This window comes from Melospiza melodia, chromosome 2 (assembly GCF_035770615.1).
Source record: "Melospiza melodia melodia isolate bMelMel2 chromosome 2, bMelMel2.pri, whole genome shotgun sequence".
Lineage (NCBI taxonomy): Eukaryota > Metazoa > Chordata > Aves > Passeriformes > Passerellidae > Melospiza > Melospiza melodia.
Window position 1 is genome coordinate 110,986,470 of NC_086195.1, and position 19,065 is coordinate 111,005,534.

Consider the following 19,065-nt stretch of genomic DNA (forward strand, 5'->3'; position numbering starts at 1 on the left):
GAAAACAAGAGTCAGGCTTTTAATCTGTTAAGACATTGCTCAGTTACTGCTAGAAATCACATTCCCCCACGCATTGCTTTGCACCTCTCAATAATCTCTATCAGATAATAAATAGTTCTTAAGACACAAACATACACACACACATGCCTCTGCAATTACCTGCATAAATTCCCAAATAAAAGTTAAGGTCTAGATCAGGCACTTTTGTTCCATTATTTCCATTTGTTGTGAGATTCAACTTTTCTTGATGATTTGCCCTGTGGAAATGCACACAGAAGATAACCATCATAAAATACGTGCATTTAGCTGTTTCTAGAATAAATTCTTTAGTTGAAATCTTTAGTTCAAAAGATCTCATGTATTGATGCTGTCATGCATCACAACATGAATAGATGCAATTACAGGCTACACATAGCATAAAGTGTTAATTTTTTCCCCCCAAACAAAGAAGTGGAAATCAGAGGAAGATCTGAAATATTCTAGAGCAGGTTCCATTCCTCTTCAACTAAACAAACAGCAATTGACTGAAAAGGCAGAAACAACCAGCCACTTTTTATCACCAACTTACCAATATGAAAGCCACCAGTCCTGGAGCACATAGGCCACCTTGAGCAAAAGAAGCAAATACAAGAATCATCTCACAAAATTAAAAAAAAAATTAGAAAATTAAATTTCCTTGCTATTCTTTCAAGCTCTCTGGGAAAACATCACATATGCAGAAAAGTATGCCATCCAGTCTTTCAAGACCAGCAGCAATTTGCCAAGCACATTAGAAGGTGCTCTACAAAGAAAGAAGTTACCTTAAATTACCTTACATGTTAGCAAGCTAAAGGAAAGCAATACACTTTAGCAAACAAAATATAGTAGCTCTACCTAATGTATGTTAATTGAACTTTAAAGAACTCATTTTCTCAGTTCCTAAATTTGCTACAAGAGATATTCCAAAATGCTTTTTGATTAACAAACTTTCTGATGTTACCAGTCCAGAAATTTGTGTTTACAGGAGATAATTACCAGAAACAGGGTTGAAGGAAGATGAGAGAGGAGAGGGAGGGAAAAACTCCTTCTGCCACCTTCCTTCTGTGACAAAAGGTGACTACAAACATGTAACAGGGTTATTATCTCAAAATACACTTCTGTTCATGTGAATCTGAAGTTGTGGGCAGTCTACTACAGAGATCTGATCTTGCTTAGCTAACTTTCCAACAGACTCAATTCAAGGACGAGCAAGAAGTAAGATGTTAAAATATATAGACTATTTTTTTTACAGCCAAGAAAAATAATTTCCATGAAATGAATTTGAGCCTTCTCAGCAAAAAACAGAGAAAAAGGTTCACGAAAGCTATCCTCACTCAGCTTTCTCAGCCCACCATTGCTTTCAGTAAGTTTGTAAATAACTTTGTTTAAAAACTCATCTACATACCTACTACAGTCTGCATCACACAAAATATTTGCCTATGCTCTTCCTTCCTTTCTCATTCTGCTAAACAGTGACCCTCCACCTAAACTTTTCACATGATCTGCACTTACCAACAGGTGACCTGCTCTTTGAACACTTCTGTCAGGCTCTTGTCCTCCCACACCCAGTACATCTCTTTACCCTCCTCAAATGGAAACACTCTGTTTTTTAACACCACTTTTATACACCTTATTATTTTCTTCTCTTTCTAAACAAAGTACACTGGCTTATAATTTTCATGCCATGTTGTCACCAAAATAATTATTTTAGTGAGGTATTAAAATTGTTGGAATAAGGATCAGTATAAGACCTCTCAATGCTGTACCAAAAATTCCATGCTGACACTTGGGTATGCTACAAAATTATTAAAGAACACCCAAACATTTTAGACTAAACATTACAGCACCAAGTATGCACCGTATTAAAAAAAAAAAAAAATAAATAAAGGGGAAAAAGATCTCACAAACCCAAAATACATTCAATACTATTTGTGGCTTCCAACAACTTACCTGTGCCAAAATATTAAATAATAAGAGTATAAAAATCACAAAGTAGTTTGCTCCTGCAGAGAAGTATTTTCTGTAAACTTTAAAGCTTATTTTTCCCTCATGTCGACTCTCCTCTGGCACTGCAGCCAGTGCATTTTCACCCTGAAAGAAAGTCCATAGAATAAACCCCATCAATCTTGTAGTTACAGATTCAGACTAAGCCACTAGGTTCAAAATTAGCCAACAATTAAACAAGGAGATAAAGTGATTATGCATATAAAAACTTTAAATATTGAACTATAGCTATGACAAAAAAATTAGTCTCAGTGCCCCAATACTGAAAAATCTACTCTGCGAAGCAACACTTCAAGGATTTTATTTGGCATTGGCTCACCAAATATACCACAACTTCATATATAGCCAGAAATATTTACTCTGACCACTATGTGGGTTCTTTTTTTCTTATATAGCACATTCGTGCATAACAGCTCCACAAATTAAGGCCTTCACTCAGGGAAGATTCTGTTTTCAGAAAGCAAATGTGGGCAACCTTTCCTTCCCTGAAAAGCATTTAAGGTAAATACTCTTCTACAAGTACGTACCATAATCAACCAATCTATACTTGAGACTTACAAATTATCAACAAAGTTCTAATCATCTCCTTGTAAATAAGAACAAAGCATCTATTAATAGGGAAAATAACTCAAATGACAAATGGGAAGTCATAGTAAGCAAACAATGGATGGGGGATGCTAAAAAACAGAGAAGGAAAAAATGATACAGGCATAAAGAAGGTAAAAGAACTATACAAATTAATAAAATCAGGAATCTTTTAAAATTTTTACAGTATATGCAATATAAAAACTAGTGGCAATTAGTGGACATGTAACAGTTGATTTTGTTGCTACAAGGCATGGCTGTACAAAAGCAGTGGAATCAAGAGACCTGATAGACATAAAAAGAGAAATGCAAGCTACAAATCCATAGAAGGTGAGAAGCCTATATTTCTTTTTGTTTCTCCAGCCACCACACCTTCCCACCTCTCCCCATCCCCATTCAACAGTATTGATGCTGCTAAGAAGCTTGGTACACCTCCATAAATTTAAGAGAATTTATGACTGGAATTGCCACTGGGGCATTAATTATGTAAGTTCACTGCTTTGGAGCATAAAACCATTCCTCAAAAAGGCATTAAAAAGTCCATAGCTTTTTTTTTTTTTTTTTTTTTTAATCTCACTGCTTTTCACCATAGAGAAGAAATAGAGATAATATAGACCTACAGTATAGGGGTGACAAGCATCAGGGACATACAGGGAATGCTTGTTCCATGGATGCAGTGCTAGCACAAGCCTAGCAGGGTTACAGGGAGCCTGCATTGATTGATGGGAATGCAAACACACCAGCAGAAGGCAACCTCTGGTACAGAAACTTCAGGGTTGCTTTTGCATTGGGCAGGCCAAGAGATAAGGAGGCACCTGGAAGTCACACTGGCACCCTACAAAGCCTTCTGTTTCCACCACCAAAAGGGCTGCAGAGAGCAAGGCAGCAGCGTCCCAGGATCACCCCCGCAGGCCAGCTCAAGATCATGTGGGTATGTTTATGGGCATGTTGATGCCAGCCATGCAAACACAGACTTTGCATAAAGCCACAGCTTCTACATGCACTTCCCAGAGCTCAGGACTTCAGGGAAAGTGTTCATTTCAGTTCAACACTGCACAAACACACCCAATACAGTGGGACTGGTCCTTTACAGCACTGCTGTCAGAGGGCAGGCTGAAAGAAGCACAGTGTGGTGGCTCTGGACTCACACAAGGAATGCTCCCAGCACTCAGCAGAGCTGATGCTGAACTGCACAGGCTGACTCTGCTGGGTTTGAACAGCACCACGCTCAGCTGTGAGCTGCCAGCCAAGCACAGCCGGGCACGTTCTCCACAGGCGAGCTCTCACCTGATAATGCAATTCAGTAATCCCTGAAATCCCAATGCTGCAGGGAAAGCCCATATCAAAATTTAAGTTAAAAACCAGCCAGACAAGAATCAAGACACCTCTCTCCTCTGAGCACTCACAGGTGGTTGTTCCACAGCTCCATCTTTCTGCGAGGGGACGGACGAATCCTGGGACAAGACAGAGGACTCTGAGAAGGTTCGGTTCCGGGCAGACTTCAGGTTGGGGGTTCCTGGAACTGACAGCTGCTCTACCACCTCCTCATCTTTTTTCAAAAGGGAAGCAAAGTCGATGCCAGATTTCTGGAACTCTGCATAGGTACCTTTCCCCACCATTTTACCCTACAATCAATACAAAGTTTTAGTACCTTCATTATATACTTTGCATAAAGGACAATTTTTCTTACCAGTCCTTGCTACCTCTGGGGTTCTGCAGTTGCTGGGCACACATGCCACTGCAGTAACTGAGCTGAAGCCTCTATGAGTTCCTCACTAAGAGGAGCAGAAACAAGCTCTTTAAGCTCTGACCAGAAACCTTGTAGCAGCTAACAGGGCCACCAAACAAACAGGATGAGAACAACCTCAGTTACAGCCAGGGGAGAATAACTTCCCTGGAGAAGCTGTGGGACGTGCCAAGCCCTGCAGCTTCAGGACAACCTATTAAACCACACACACAACCATCAGTCTTTTTATATTGCTCCATCCCAGGGGAAAACACCATCTCCATTTTCTGATCCTCACAGAACCTTACAAGGAGCAACACTGGCCATGTCCACATTTCTTTCAGCTCTACCACAAACTCATTTCTCAAGAGCTACTGAAATTTTTCAAGCAATCTGAAAGTAAAAGAGGAACAGTGCCCTTTTGCACCATTGTGATGCGTCAGAAGTAATTTCAAATATTTCACTACCCAGCCTTAAAAAAAAAACAGGAAAAAAAGCCCCAACTGCAGTCCTTGCATTTCCCCTCTGTCGCTCAGTATCTGGTACAATAAAGATGGGAAGGAGCCAGCTGTACTGAAGGCATGCTCATTCTCAAAAGCATCTGAGACTATGTCTCAGTCTTAATTTAAAAATTGATTTGTTGCAAAATTAACACAGTTCTTAATTCACGCAGAAGTGTAAGGAACAAGAACAAAGGCAAAACATTAACACAGTCTCAGAGTATATTAAATTTGAAGGAAGGGAAGGCTAAAACTTTTATTTCAAAACCAGACAAAGTGTTTGAAGAAATAAGTATTACTAATGCAAGATTATTTACATGCATGACAAAATTCAGCAACAGATTTTTCAGGGAAGGTATTCCAAGAAAAATAAACTTATTAATAATTGTAAAACTTGATATGTAGTCATAAGTAGACAGAAAATACACTTACAAACTAAAAATTAAAACCTTTTTTTTCCTTTCTTAGATTAAAAAGGATAATGAAAAAATATAAGTATAGATATTAAAATCACTTACATCCTTTAAAATTAGAATCTGATTTGCAGCATGGAGATATTGCAACTGGTGAGTGACCAAAACAGAAATCTTCTGACGTAAGGCTTGACAAATACATCTGCAAAGAGATGGAAAGATTAATGAAAATTAAATGTCCTAGAAGACTTTATTTATTTCTGGAAAACCTATTCTATTCAATTTCTCAGTTTTTAAAATAAGAAGATGACCGTGCTTACTAGATTTACGAAAACTATATAAAACCTTAACAAAACATGTTCCTCATTTAATTTTAAAGTTTTCAAGCTATGGAAAAGATATATAATTATTTCTGATCTGCAAAAAAAGAGGAGGCAATAAGACATTTCATTAAAGTTGTCTTAAACATTCTTGCAACAAATGTACATGTCATAAGCTGAATTGCAAATTTTTAAAAATTATTCTAAAGGAAAGAGAAAGAAGGGCAAGATACTGTGGAAAATTATGGAGAAATAGAGCCAGTAAAAGTATGTCTTCTTTGAGAGAAGCTTTCAGACGAGTTGTAACACTGAGCCACAGAGACTCTTCTGGAGAATTACACAGTACTACTGATTTAAGAAAAAAAAAAAACTCAAAACATTCCAAAATAGTCCATAAGTGTTTATTTTTCCAACAGGCTCACTAAGACTTAGTTTCATCATCCATCTACTTTTAGAAATATTGTTCTGTATGACTGAAGAACAACAACCAGGTGAAAAGCCCAATTCTACGTGAATGACGATCTGAGGTGCGTCCCTTTCTCACTGATGAGACAGAGAACCCACTGAAAGCCTTCTCAGCAGGGGATGTGACTGGCCCAAGAGTTCAGACATCTGCTGGAGCCAGCCCAGCACTGCCACAACATATTTATCTGTCTTTTAAAACCCAGATGGTTCACCTTCCCTGGGACTGTCCACCACTTTTCAGAAGCACACTTGGTTAGACTGTGAGCACACTTCATGCATGACAACAGGACAAACTGCTGCACCAACTCCACTGTCACATTTATTACATGCACAAGCACGCACACAACTATGCACACAGTCACACCAGATCCAGACAGAGAACACCGCAACAACACTCCAGCCTCTCTGGAGTACAAGAAAAAGCGAGATGAAGGGACTGTGAAAGTTGCATCCTCTTCCCCAACTAAGAATCAATTTAAACGTAAAAATGTTCCTGGCAGAAGTTAAATGGGTTCTTCTCCATGTTTAAGCTAAACAGAAATCGCAACACCCTTGAAAATGTATTCCAGGGACAAGCTACCCTTGCCGCCATAATTTTTTTCTCTGAAGCTCAAGTTTAAGTCCTTTGATGCAATTTCAGTCCATTACATCCCCAAGGGCCCCTAGACCAGTTCATTCCTGTGTACAAGGTCCCTTCATACTTGAAGTCCTCCAGACATGAAAGAAAAACAAATAAAAGTAATAAAGAAGTCTCCCAAATAGACTTTTCTTTTAAGTTGCAGATAGCTTTCTATTTTGTCTCCCTGCCCTGGACCTGAATGTTCCTGACTACCTATACTGGAGTATGAAGCTGGTCTATACATTTTTTGAAGGGCACAAAATTGAAACATTATTTCAACTGAGACCTTACATCTACAAAGCATAACAGGAGTATTATTTTAGTTGTACTGCCACATACAGCACTAGTCATAAATACCAAGGTCCCATTTCCTTAACAAGAGCATGACATTGCTGAGTCATGCTGGGTTTGCCATCTACAACACTCTACACCTCCTTTTCCACACTACTGCTCCCTGCTCCTTGTACCTTCATGGACTCAACATGTAGCACTTCACCCTGCTGCACGCACCTACTAATTCACATCCCACAGCCAAAACATCATCAGAAATACCAGAATCAGGACAGACCTCTCTAGAAACTACACTCTTCCGATTCAACAAAAATAAGCGAAGAGTATTTTAAGTTAACAAACTTAAGTAACAGGATGATATAACTCATTTGAAAAACCCACTGCACTTTGACAGCAAACTGCTACAGAATTAAAAAATAATTAGCTTGAGCTTTGATAGTGCAGAGCATGAAGCAGGAGACACTGAGAAAGGGGCCCACAACAACACAGTGCTCCCCTATGCACAGGCAGAGTCTTTGCACTTTGTGCATACAAATCCTCATTTGTTCTTCCTTCCCTATCAGTTCTGCTTTTCTTTGAGACAAGTTTTTCTTCAATCTTTTTTAAGTTTTTATCTCCAAGAACCAGCTTTCTTTCACCTCTGCAAAATGTCTCTTCTTTAATGATTCTACTTTCTTCCTTACCATTCTTTCTCCCTCTCCTTTTTGGAAGTTTGCACGCAATTTTAACTTTACTCTAGTTAATACTTGTATTCATTTCAATGAAAATAACCACTGAAATGAAATTAAAGCACATGCATAAGTGCTCACAGGCATAAACCCTTTGTTACATTAATTTATTTCCTATATTTGTTTTCCTCTCCCTTCCATTTTAAATTTAAGCAGTTTAGGGAGAACAACCCCCCAGTTAATTTTGCACATTTCAAAATATACAAAATTTTAAAAAAAGGTACTATGCTTGCTAGAGACAAAAAAAACCCATACCCTACACATTCTACTCTGCTGTCTCTTTTTCTACTCTGCTGCTTCTGCTTCTATGCCTACCTTGATAATGATTTATCTCCATCTCATGACAAGTCCCAGTCACACATAAATACGACTGGTCCACAAAATCCATTTACCTATTCCAGGCATCAGGTAGCACTGGATGGCTGGAGAAAGTACACAGGGAGATTCTTCCTCTGGCATCCATTTCCAGCCTCCAGAGTCCATATATTAGGAACTTTCTCAGCCAGAGATCGTGGTGTTTCAGAACTTTTTCTATGTGAATTTTGTCTGATACTACGAATGATGTGCATACAACTTTAGGTCTTTTAGGCCTTATTTTAAAAGATTTCTAAACTGTCCTGCAGCTCTGTCTACTCTCACAAGCACAGGGAGGGAAGGGAGGGAAGGGAGGGAAGGGAGGGAAGGGAGGGAAGGGAGGGAAGGGAGGGAAGGGAGGGAGGGAGGGAGGGAGGGAGGGAGGGAGGGAGGGAGGGAGGGAGGGAGGGAGGGAGGGAGGGAGGGAGGGAGGGAGGGAGGGAGGGAGGGAGGGAGGGAGGGAGGGAGGAAGGAAGGAAGGAAGGAAGGAAGGAAGGAAGGAAGGAAGGAAGGAAGGAAGGAAGGAAGGAAGGAAGGAAGGAAGGAAGGAAGGAAGGAAGGAAGGAAGGAAGGAAGGAAGGAAGGAAGGAAGGAAGGAAGGAAGGAAGGAAGGAAGGAAGGAAGGAAGGAAGGAAGGAAGGAAGGAAGGAAGGAAGGAAGGAAGGAAGGAAGGAAGGAAGGAAGGAAGGAAGGAAGGAAGGAAGGAAGGAAGGAAGGAAGGAAGGAAGGAAGGAAGTGTCGGAAGGAAGTGTCGGAAGGAAGTGTCGGAAGGAAGTGTCGGAAGGAAGTGTCGGAAGGAAGTGTCGGAAGGAAGTGTCGGAAGGAAGTGTCGGAAGGAAGTGTCGGAAGGAAGTGTCGGAAGGAAGTGTCGGAAGGAAGGAAGTGTCGGAAGGAAGGAAGTGTCGGAAGGAAGGAAGTGTCGGAAGGAAGGAAGGAAGTGTCGGAAGGAAGGAAGTGTCGGAAGGAAGGAAGTGTCGGAAGGAAGGAAGTGTCGGAAGGAAGGAAGTGTCGGAAGGAAGGAAGTGTCGGAAGGAAGGAAGTGTCGGAAGGAAGGAAGTGTCGGAAGGAAGGAAGGAAGGAAGGAAGGAAGGAAGGAAGGAAGGAAGGAAGGAAGGAAGGAAGGAAGGAAGGAAGGAAGGAAGGAAGGAAGGAAGGAAGGAAGGAAGGAAGGAAGGAAGGAAGGAAGGAAGGAAGGAAGGAAGGAAGGAAGGAAGGAAGGAAGGAAGGAAGGAAGGAAGGAAGGAAGGAAGGAAGGAAGGAAGGAAGGAAGGAAGGAAGGAAGGAAGGAAGGAAGGAAGGAAGGAAGGAAGGAAGGAAGGAAGGAAGGAAGGAAGGAAGGAAGGAAGGAAGGAAGGAAGGAAGGAAGGAAGGAAGGAAGGAAGGAAGGAAGAAAGAAAGAAAGAAAGAAAGAAAGAAAGAAAGAAAGAAAGAAAGAAAGAAAGAAAGAAAGAAAGAAAGAAAGAAAGAAAGAAAGAAAGAAAGAAAGAAAGAAAGAAAGAAAGAAAGAAAGAAAGAAAGAAAGAAAGAAAGAAAGAAAGAAAGAAAGAAAGAGAAAGAAAGAAAGATCAAGCTGATAATCATACACAGGAAGTAACAATACCTAGAGAAAGGCATGCCCCAATAGACTGATGAAATATAAATCCCACTCTTAAAAACATGACTTTTGAGTCAATACTGCTGGTGGGACACAATTTTATCTCTATCTAAAAGTGATCTGAAACAATATGATCTATAGCAATATATAGATAAAAAGGGAAAGTAGGAAATTCCTTGAGATCCAAGTGCAATTGAACGATTTTCTTAGAAATCTCCATCTGCTCCAAACTTCACCATACAAAGAAATGTGCTCCTGGATCTGTGATGGCTGTCCCTCATTTTGAAACTAGAGTTCTCAAACTATTGGATTTCTTAAAAGTGAATTAAAAGCTATTTTTATTTAAATAAATATAAAACAAAGGCATCTTTTCATATCCAAATACGTAAAAAAACATATAACTATACTGGCAACCCCCCCCGGCAAAAGGCTGAAGCATGCCTACTATTAACTATCAAGAACCCACAGGAAAAAAGGACAACAAATAACACAAAAATAGGAACTCTTCACTTTATACCTTCCAAGGAATCTGACCAGGAAAGAGGAATTAATTGAAAAACTGCCTTTATCTACTCCATCATCCACAGAATGACTTGTCTGAATCACGAAGAAATTCTTAAGAGCTGAAGTCCTTTATTAATAATATCATGGTCTCTTTTCCCACTGGAGCTGTGCTACTTGCATTCTTTCTCATTTGAAAACTATTTATATATTTTAAACTACTTACTGCAGTAGCTGAATAGAATACAGAAAAGCAGCAAATGTAATGAACCAGCCACCCACATGCCATAGCTTTGGGGAATTACTAGGAACATACCTATCTTTGTAAACACATACACTAGACACTTGTAAAAAAAATAAACTTTAACATAAAATTGCAAGAAAAAAAAAGAGTGAGTGAACTGAACAATATCCACTTCAGATTCTCATTAAAAAATCCCCTGCTTCTTCCATCTCATCCATTGTTTTAAGCCTCGTGGTTTGGACTCCTGGGGGAGCAGCCTGCATGAAGTGGTGTTTTGGACATTCCTCAGCACCATGTTCTAAGAAATCATTCTTGCCCAAGTGCTCTCTGTCTTCTCCACATTTCTAGCACTATTCAGGAAGCACTAAAGTACATGCCTTGCCTTGTTTCTCAAAGCAACTTACTTAACATAATGCTCTCCCCATTACCCCCAGTACCTTTACAGATTCCATGGAGGCCTCAGAAGACAACTTCTGTTTGTAATAAACTCCCCCTAAAGTCTTGTGTAGGGAGGCGTTGCTTGGTTTTCCTTCCCAGTACTACTACACCCAGCCCATTTTCTTAAAAATGCTTTCATTCTACTTCTTTGTGTTTTTTTCAATCTGATCTGGAGTTGTGGAGAAAAAATGAAAGTACAGAAACAACCCCAGCTACTTGTCTGAGTTTCAAATTCTCTGAGATAACCTCTTTATTCCTCCTCATCTTCACACGCTTATCAGCAAAACACAGTGCAATGGCTTCTATCTCCTCTATAGTTTTGCACATGCAAAAAATCCACATTTGCAGGTTTGCAGTAGAATGTAGATGCTGCCAGTGTCACAGCTCACATGAAAAGTAGAGCAAGCTGAAGAGGCAGCCTGCCCTCCTCCACAAGGCACCAGGGCACTTTCTCATCTCCCTCTTCAAGAAGAGACCTTAAGGCTTCAGGGAGAGACAGGTTAACAGCTCAGGTGGGTGCACTTTCAGAACTCAGGCACTGATACAGTCAGATGCTGGAGTTGCAGAGAGATCTTGTGCAGAAACAGAAAAGCAGCAGATGAAGCCTAGAAAGCTTCAACGGGCATTAAAGGAATTTGATAGTGCACGTGAACTACAGAGGTGATGAACTCCATCTATCAGTCGTGGCAGCTGAAAAATGAACGTAAAGCCCATGCAGCATAAAACTCTTACTCCACACCAGCAGACAGAAACAAACAATAGCCTTTTGAAAACATCAGTAAAATAAAGCAACATGTTAAAGGGATTTCAGAGGGTCCAGATTTGAAACTGCCAACATCAACAGGATGTACAACTTTCAAATTTAAACACTAAAAGCTTCCCTGTATGGGGAAAAAAAGAACATTCATGCCACTGCTACTCAGTGCAATTTCTGTGACCATTTCTGCAAGATTTCTGCAAGTTTTTATGATTATCTAGGGGAGGACAGGAGAGAACAATAGTAAAATCAAATTAATTCATGTATTTGGAGCATGGAATTCAAAGGATGCAAGTATGCTAAACAAAACACATTTGCTGAAGGCCTGAACCAAAGACCACTGAATTTCACCAACAGAAGCTTCTTCTAGTAAATTCTAGATTATACCTTTTAACATAGAGAGCTGCAAGCTGTGAAGAAGTAAGGACAAAACACTGGCTGGGACTAACCAAATTATTCTGCAACTCACCTATGTGCCTTAGATTAGACAGTGTCAGAAGGATGGAGAAGAAGAAACTCACTGAAAAGGAAACCTGACTTTTAATGAACTCTCCCCTGTTTCTTTGGAAGTGGGGAAAGGTCCAGCATCCCCCTCTTACATAGTAAGTTTATACATTCTCTTTCCCTCTACTTCTGCTCTCTGCTGTCTGCTCTGCAGGCCACATGCCCTGTTTCACCTACCCAGGAGAAACTTCAAGAATCAAAATTAAAAATTATTCAACAGTCTAAGACAGTTCTCTCCTCTCCTTTAGCCAGTTGAATTAAGTGCTTATTACTAGCTAGTAAAGTTGTAGCAAACTAAAAAGAGATTTAAAATCCCACCCCATTTTATTCTTCACTCACGACTAATATTCGTAAACCCCATTATTCATAAACCCCAATATTCATGTATGAAACTCAATATTTTCCTTAAGAAAATGGCAGATATTCGCTTAAGAATATTTCTATTTATAGTATCTCCAAAACAGATTTTTACAGGGCTTTTAAAAATAAAGAACAAAGTCAACAAAACATAGAAGGGAAGTAAAAAACCCTGTATCTTCCAATTACATAAAATAGGGGAAAAACAAATCAGAAAGCGAATGTACAAAGTTTTGTGAAGAAATCCATGTCCTCAGAAATGCTGTCCCAAGTTTTTTGATAAGGAATTACAATAAAACAGTTGCATTTTATATTAAAATAAAGCAGTAACCTACTTTTCAAACAAATGTCTTCCAACTTCAGCATCTACTGCACTCAGTGGGTCATCCAAAAGATAGATGTCTGCGTCTTGATACACGGCTCTGAAAGGTTTAAAGAAATGTCAGTATAACAAAGTCTTACATTAGTTCACTTTAGTCACTGGAATCTGACAATTTATAAATTTTAGAAATAGCAAAAACCACTAGCCTGGCCAGATTTACACGGGCCTTCTGTCCCCCACTCAGAGTAGCTCCACGATCTCCTATTACTGTTAGGTCACCATTTGCCATTAATTCCAAGTCCTGTGAATGTGAAAGAACAGATAAAAATATTTTTAAAATCATTTTAACTTCAAACACTGACAAAGCTGTTTCAATGTTACATTTCTTATTTGAAAAGTACTAATGTAACACATTAAAATATAAGGTTTCATACTAAATGTAATATCTGCAGTTGCTTTATGACTCTGTACTTTCAGCAAAGGGTAATTGAGAAAGCAGAAAAAATAGATGAGATCCCAAAGTTCACTTTTTCTACAGCTGTGCCAAAGTAAAGTGCACTACTATCCTTAGTCTGGCAAGGAATATTTATTGGCGATTCAGAAAATCAAATAAAATACCTAACAGTAAAGTTATTAAGCTTTTATTTGAACAAAATTAGCTGTCACAAAAAATAAAAACTGCACTAATTATTATCGGTAAATTATCTTGCCAATATCCCTAAAAAACAGATTGTTTTTATTCTTACTGAAATGTATTCAGGAAAAATAATTACAACATTCATCACACAGATTTGGGACTTCAGTATTGTGGATAAAACAACAAAATTACACAGTGTTGTATGTCATGTTATCATATTTCCTATTCAGGAAATACAGAAGTTTTACATTAAGCTACAAAACATATTCTGAAAGCTTATTCACAGCTTTTATAAGACACATAAATTTGCAAGAAAACTATGAAAGCAAATCTACCATCAATATGAAGTGGGGATTTTTAAAATGCTGTTTGCTGTCTTTTAAAGTCATTAAAGCCTTAAGTTTAGACAACAGCATGACTGAATATCAGCAGGAGACACTAAAACTCTATCTGCCAAGTGTAAAAATCTTGCAAAAAACGCTCACTACAGTAACCATCTGCTTTTCACCTGTGTCGCTGCTGACAGAAATATCATAACATGCTGCACAAAACCTTTTTAGCTGCCAAGCAAAATGTCTGTTTCTTGACAAATCTGGCTTAATCCTCTTCTATATCTCATGTCACAAACTCCTTTGCACACAAACCTTTCAAATATATTTTTTCATAAAACTACTTGGGTTCAGCAAGTTCTCCAGTACACAGGCCTAAGGTTCTTTTGATAGCTGTTTGCAATGCATAATATACAGCAAACACAACATTTATTTCAAAGGAAAGCATACAGGATATTTATGAAACTAAAGCCACAAAGAGTGCTAGCTTAATCATTTGTTTTCTGCCTCTTACTGCATTTGCACACACCCCTACCATAACACATGTTAAAAATGGCTAAAATGTAATTATGAAACAGAATAATAGGGAACAGCTTTTCCCAAATTCGGCCGTGCTTCATACGTGCTATACCTCCCCCTAGTGTAAGCTTTGGGAATTAGAAGGGGATGCCTTACACAAGGATAGCAAAAATAATTGCACATTTCTGATGAGCAACAGGAGTTACTTCACATGCTACTTACAACAATTCCATATATTGTACATTGCAGCCTGTACCACAGGCCTGAAAGAATACTAAAATAAAAATTACAATGGAAAGAAAATACACAAGGAGAAAGCCTTACCTTTTTAAGAGCACAGACTTTTAAAACATTTTCGTACTTTTCTTTCTCATATTCCTTGTCAAACAGTATATTACTTCTTACAGTGCCAGAAAACACCCAAGGCTGCTGTGAAACATAGGCAATTCTTCCAGTAACATTTATTGAACCCTTGTCTTTCGGCAGCTCACCAAGTATGGCACTTAAGAGAGAAGACTGGAAAAGATTTTAAAAAAATAAAGTAAAAATTAAAAAGTTTGGTTGCACTAAAGACATCAGAGACTGGGCAGTTTTTACTACCACAATGGCTTATTTCACCTTGTGTCTCAAACTACTGCTAAACAGTAGGAAGGCACTAGTCTTCATGCAGTCATGAAGCAACACACAAAATACTGCTGAGCTCCACATCACCTCCTCGCCATCCAAAAGGACATGGGCCTATCCTGAACGCCAGTACTCTGATGCAGAGTGTGTGACTATGCACATAAAGGAACTGTATATTTTCAGGTTACTAGTTTTCACATTTAATAGAGTCAAAAGCCTCGTGGAATGGTATAAATATTAAGACTTACTTTTCCAGCTCCTACAGGACCAATCACAGCCAGTAACTCCCCTCGTCTGACAGTAAATGAAATATGTTGAAGTGTTGGGGTTTCTAAAGTCTGGAAATTTGAGAAAAAGTCAGGATTTCTCAGCAATGAAATATAAACCATCAAAATGAGTATTTAGAAACAGAAAACAATGTGCATGCATCACTATAAACTACCAGTCCATATGCCCACCATATTTTTAGGCATATGATTTTTGTCTCTTCAGTAATTCACGAATACTTTTGAAAGACCCTCATCCTTCCCCATGAACAGGCAACACAGCTAAAAGAGCATTCAAGGAAGAAGGAGGCCAAAGGCAGCAGAAGCAGGGCTTCCTCAGAGCCCACATATCTGGGTGGCAGCCTCAGGAACATGAGCTCTGTGCTGGCCACCACACCAGCATTCCCAGCACAACACACTCAGCCACTCTGAGCACACAGACAAATGGAGAGCTGAGAATATCAGAGCCTCAGGAAAGCCAGGGCTGTGTTTGCCCTAGTCAAGGCTCTACCCAAAGTAAAACCATAAAAATGCCATTTGATTTTACACAACTCCATCTTGTATACTGGATATTCATTTGTACTACCCTAGGAGTGTCAGCTTAATATTCCTTTTTGGTATGCCTATTCTTCACGTTATGGAAGAGCTTATGTCCCAACATATGTTGCACCTCTCCTTTCAAGGTTCCAAAAATGCCTGCTTGTGGAAAGAAAGGATGCTCAGGTCTTTAACAGCTATGCTAAACAGCAATTTCTAAGGACCTGGTGCAGCTCCCTCTCATTAAAGCAAAACACCTTTGTAACACAATCTGCCTGCACTTGCATCTTTACCCACACTAAGCATGACTGACACTAAAATACAAACAGTAAAATATATGCATTAAAAAAAAAAAAAAAAAAACAAAAGTACTTTGATTAAAGGACTAAACAAAAACCCAGCCTTAAGCTCCAAAAACAGAAGAGCAAGGTTAAGAATACCTTAAAATCTCCAGCCACCTTTTGCAGTTCAAGAGGCTGAAAAGGCCACCACCATAACTCCACATAAAAGATGACACAAGCCAAAAACGTTCAGGGACTGCAAAGGAGGAAGCCTGCAATTCATTTCCAATTACTTAGGAAGAAAGAGAAATCCAGTATCCATCCCCATCTGTGATAGCTGGGATGGCACACTTGTGCTCACTCATGCCAGAAGAAATCCCTGGCAGGCAGCCCCGCTGCCAGAGCTCTGGGATGCACTGCAGGGCTCTCAGGAGATCCTCAGGAGATCCTGCCAGAAGCCGAACTGGGCTCCTTGTGCAGCTCTGCTGAACCACTTCTGCTGCCATTATGGATTTCCACAAGGTGGCACCAACGGGATTTTTTTCCTTTCCTCTGCACAACCCCACCACCCACCCAAGCAGCAGCACCTGACCTCGAAGCTGATTCCTCTGCCCAGAGAGCACAGCTCAGGTGCTCACCTAAGTGCTAAGGTCAGGAGAACTCTACAGATTTTGACTGCCAAAGATTTTATTTTTTTAACACAGTGTTTGCAGTAAGAGAACATATCTCTTCCTAAATCAATGTCTATATAGAAAAAAATAAGCTTTCAGACACACAGGCCCTTCTTCAGGCATCTTGAGGATGTGCTTCTGTATTCACAGAAGTGCAAAGACATTTCCACCCACATCAAAAACTTGAAAAAATATAACCTAAGAGCCAAAAAACATTACAGAAAGATTTTCTTAAAGTTTTTAAACTATTACTGCCATACTATACATTATAGCAGTTGGAATTTATCATAGAGCCTACACAAAAGTAGTAATTCAAGCAAACAGCACAGCCACACACACCTAAGAAACATGATATTTTTCCAAAATAGCATTCCTTATAATTAAAGACAATTTGTCCTGAATTCACCACACCCATTTTTAGGCACTAAACTGAGGCACTTAAATGAGAGCACAGACTAACATTGCAGCTAAGTACACCTGGCAGCTCCCTGTGCCCTGTCAGCTTGCTGTGTCTCCAACTTCCCTCCTTCTGCCTAACCTTGCATGTGTTGTTTATGGGACTCAGCTATCAGAAAACTGATCTCATTACAAGTGATTCATTTTCTATTGCTTTATCCCTCCAAGCTGCTTCACCACAAGGTCATACAAACCAGCATTAACAACCAGCACAAGGGAGGCAACAGACAGAGAATGCAAGGACAAGAGGACACAAGAATGATCCTTGCAGGGGAGCAACTCCTTAGCTGAGCTTGGGCAGACCTTACACATCCTACACACAAGAAAATGAAACAGTTCTGCCCACCTAAGGGACACAGAGATCATATATTGCATGAAAGTACTATACTACTTAGGCTTCTCATGTAAGGACTAAAATCACAAAGGATAAATTTGGCCTCTGCTCAAATGCTGAGGTTTTAAATCTCAAGTTGCTCAGTTGAGCAGACAGACTGTTCTGTAAATTCAAGGAACATCAATAAAAAGCTGTACTGAAGAATCCCTAGTTCCATGCTGGTATCAGACTAGCCTGTGGTACTCAGATAATACATGCCTAAGTAAAGCAAGAGTGTGACCAGGAAAACAATCGGTTTTATTTATCTTTTGAGAAACTGTAATACACCATGTCAGCCTGTTTTCCTAAAAGTGTAGCTAATAATTCCTTTTTCACATAAAGTGATTTTGGATTCATAGGTTGCTTCTTGTGGTGGTTTTAGTATCGCTTTTGGCACACAATCACTAAAAAATAAAAAAAAATTATCATCCTGTTGTAGAGTGTCTGTACAGACATCCAAATGTCTTGAGAAACCCAGTCAGGGTAGCAAGCTAAGCCTACTGCTTGACAAAGGACACATATTTATATTACTCCTTTCATAACTTGTGTCTATCAGAACTTACCACTTTTTTCAGTGAGCAAGTCTATAAAATTATTTTGCATCATTTTAAGAGTATATAGTAGAAACTTTCTAAGCAGATCCTAACAGTTCTGAGAGAAATGCTCTTCTCCCATGCACACTGCAATTCAATATCAAAATGGAAGTTACATTAACAGTTTTGTGAATGGCTTGGTTTGGGTTTTGGTTTTAACTGAAAGGAAACCAGTAATTCCAGTCATGCTACCCTGCTTTATGCAATATAAACAACTAATAAAAAAAAAAAAAAGTATTTTATGGGAACTTTATGCAACCATTTCCTGTAAATTGTTAATGGTGGTACCAAAGTCAGTTTGAGAAGAAAACAAAGATTAAGCAATACACTGCATTTTGCATTATAACGTATTCACAATCAACTCTTTCATATCTATTAAAATTTAAAAGCTTGGTCAATGCCTCAGAAATATTGATGACACAGAGAAGTCTGAGAAAGTAAAGCAGAATAAAATAGCAGTTTTCTTTGGCAGCTACGTAGCTACAAGTACATAGATCCTTATCTCATATGTTTTCACACCTGATCTTCCTTGGGACACAGCACAGGTTGGGGAACAGGGCTTAGAAAGTGAAATATGTGATGTCTTATTTGCATTACACTTATATGCAAAAGTAATGCCAGTATCCTGATCCATTCATAATTTTTAGAGCTTCCAGCACTTGTCATGAAGACTGAAGTCTCTCCTGTGTGAGGCTACTGCCAGGCTGCAATAGCACCAACAGCTCCTCACAAATTGCTGCTTACCATAGCAACTAAAGTTTTAAAACAGAAACAGTCAACCCTTGCCTTTATTACATAAAAGAGATATACAATAAATTTATCACATTTATTGTCCCTTTTTCTAGCCATTTTGGTGAGTTTGGTGCATTTTAAGTAGAAAAAATGTGCAGCTGAACAGTCTCAAAGTACAGAGCAACAAATACGTGCTGACTCGTCTCTAAAGCTTTCAAACCTGTTGTGATAAGTATAATATTGTACTGGTTCTAGACTAATGGACTGATCAAGCATTCAGTTACAGAAAAAACCCCCACACAATAAG

The 19,065-nt window shown here is 39.1% G+C and overlaps 1 protein-coding gene across 2 annotated transcripts in view; it reads right to left on the minus strand.

Moving 5' to 3' along the window:
- The window catches only part of ABCC4 (ATP binding cassette subfamily C member 4 (PEL blood group)), a 143,444-nt gene that overhangs the window by 93,189 nt on the left and 31,190 nt on the right, over window positions 1-19,065 (minus strand). For both annotated transcript variants that reach the window (XM_063149543.1, XM_063149542.1), the window contains exons 10-18: window positions 15,098-15,187; window positions 14,550-14,741; window positions 12,947-13,041; window positions 12,754-12,840; window positions 5,352-5,448; window positions 4,014-4,232; window positions 1,969-2,109; window positions 569-606; window positions 160-257 (exon numbers count right to left, since the gene is read on the minus strand). In XM_063149543.1, the coding sequence (XP_063005613.1) occupies window positions 160-257; window positions 569-606; window positions 1,969-2,109; window positions 4,014-4,232; window positions 5,352-5,448; window positions 12,754-12,840; window positions 12,947-13,041; window positions 14,550-14,741; window positions 15,098-15,187 (1,057 nt within the window). The remainder of the gene's footprint in view (window positions 1-159; window positions 258-568; window positions 607-1,968; window positions 2,110-4,013; window positions 4,233-5,351; window positions 5,449-12,753; window positions 12,841-12,946; window positions 13,042-14,549; window positions 14,742-15,097; window positions 15,188-19,065) is intronic.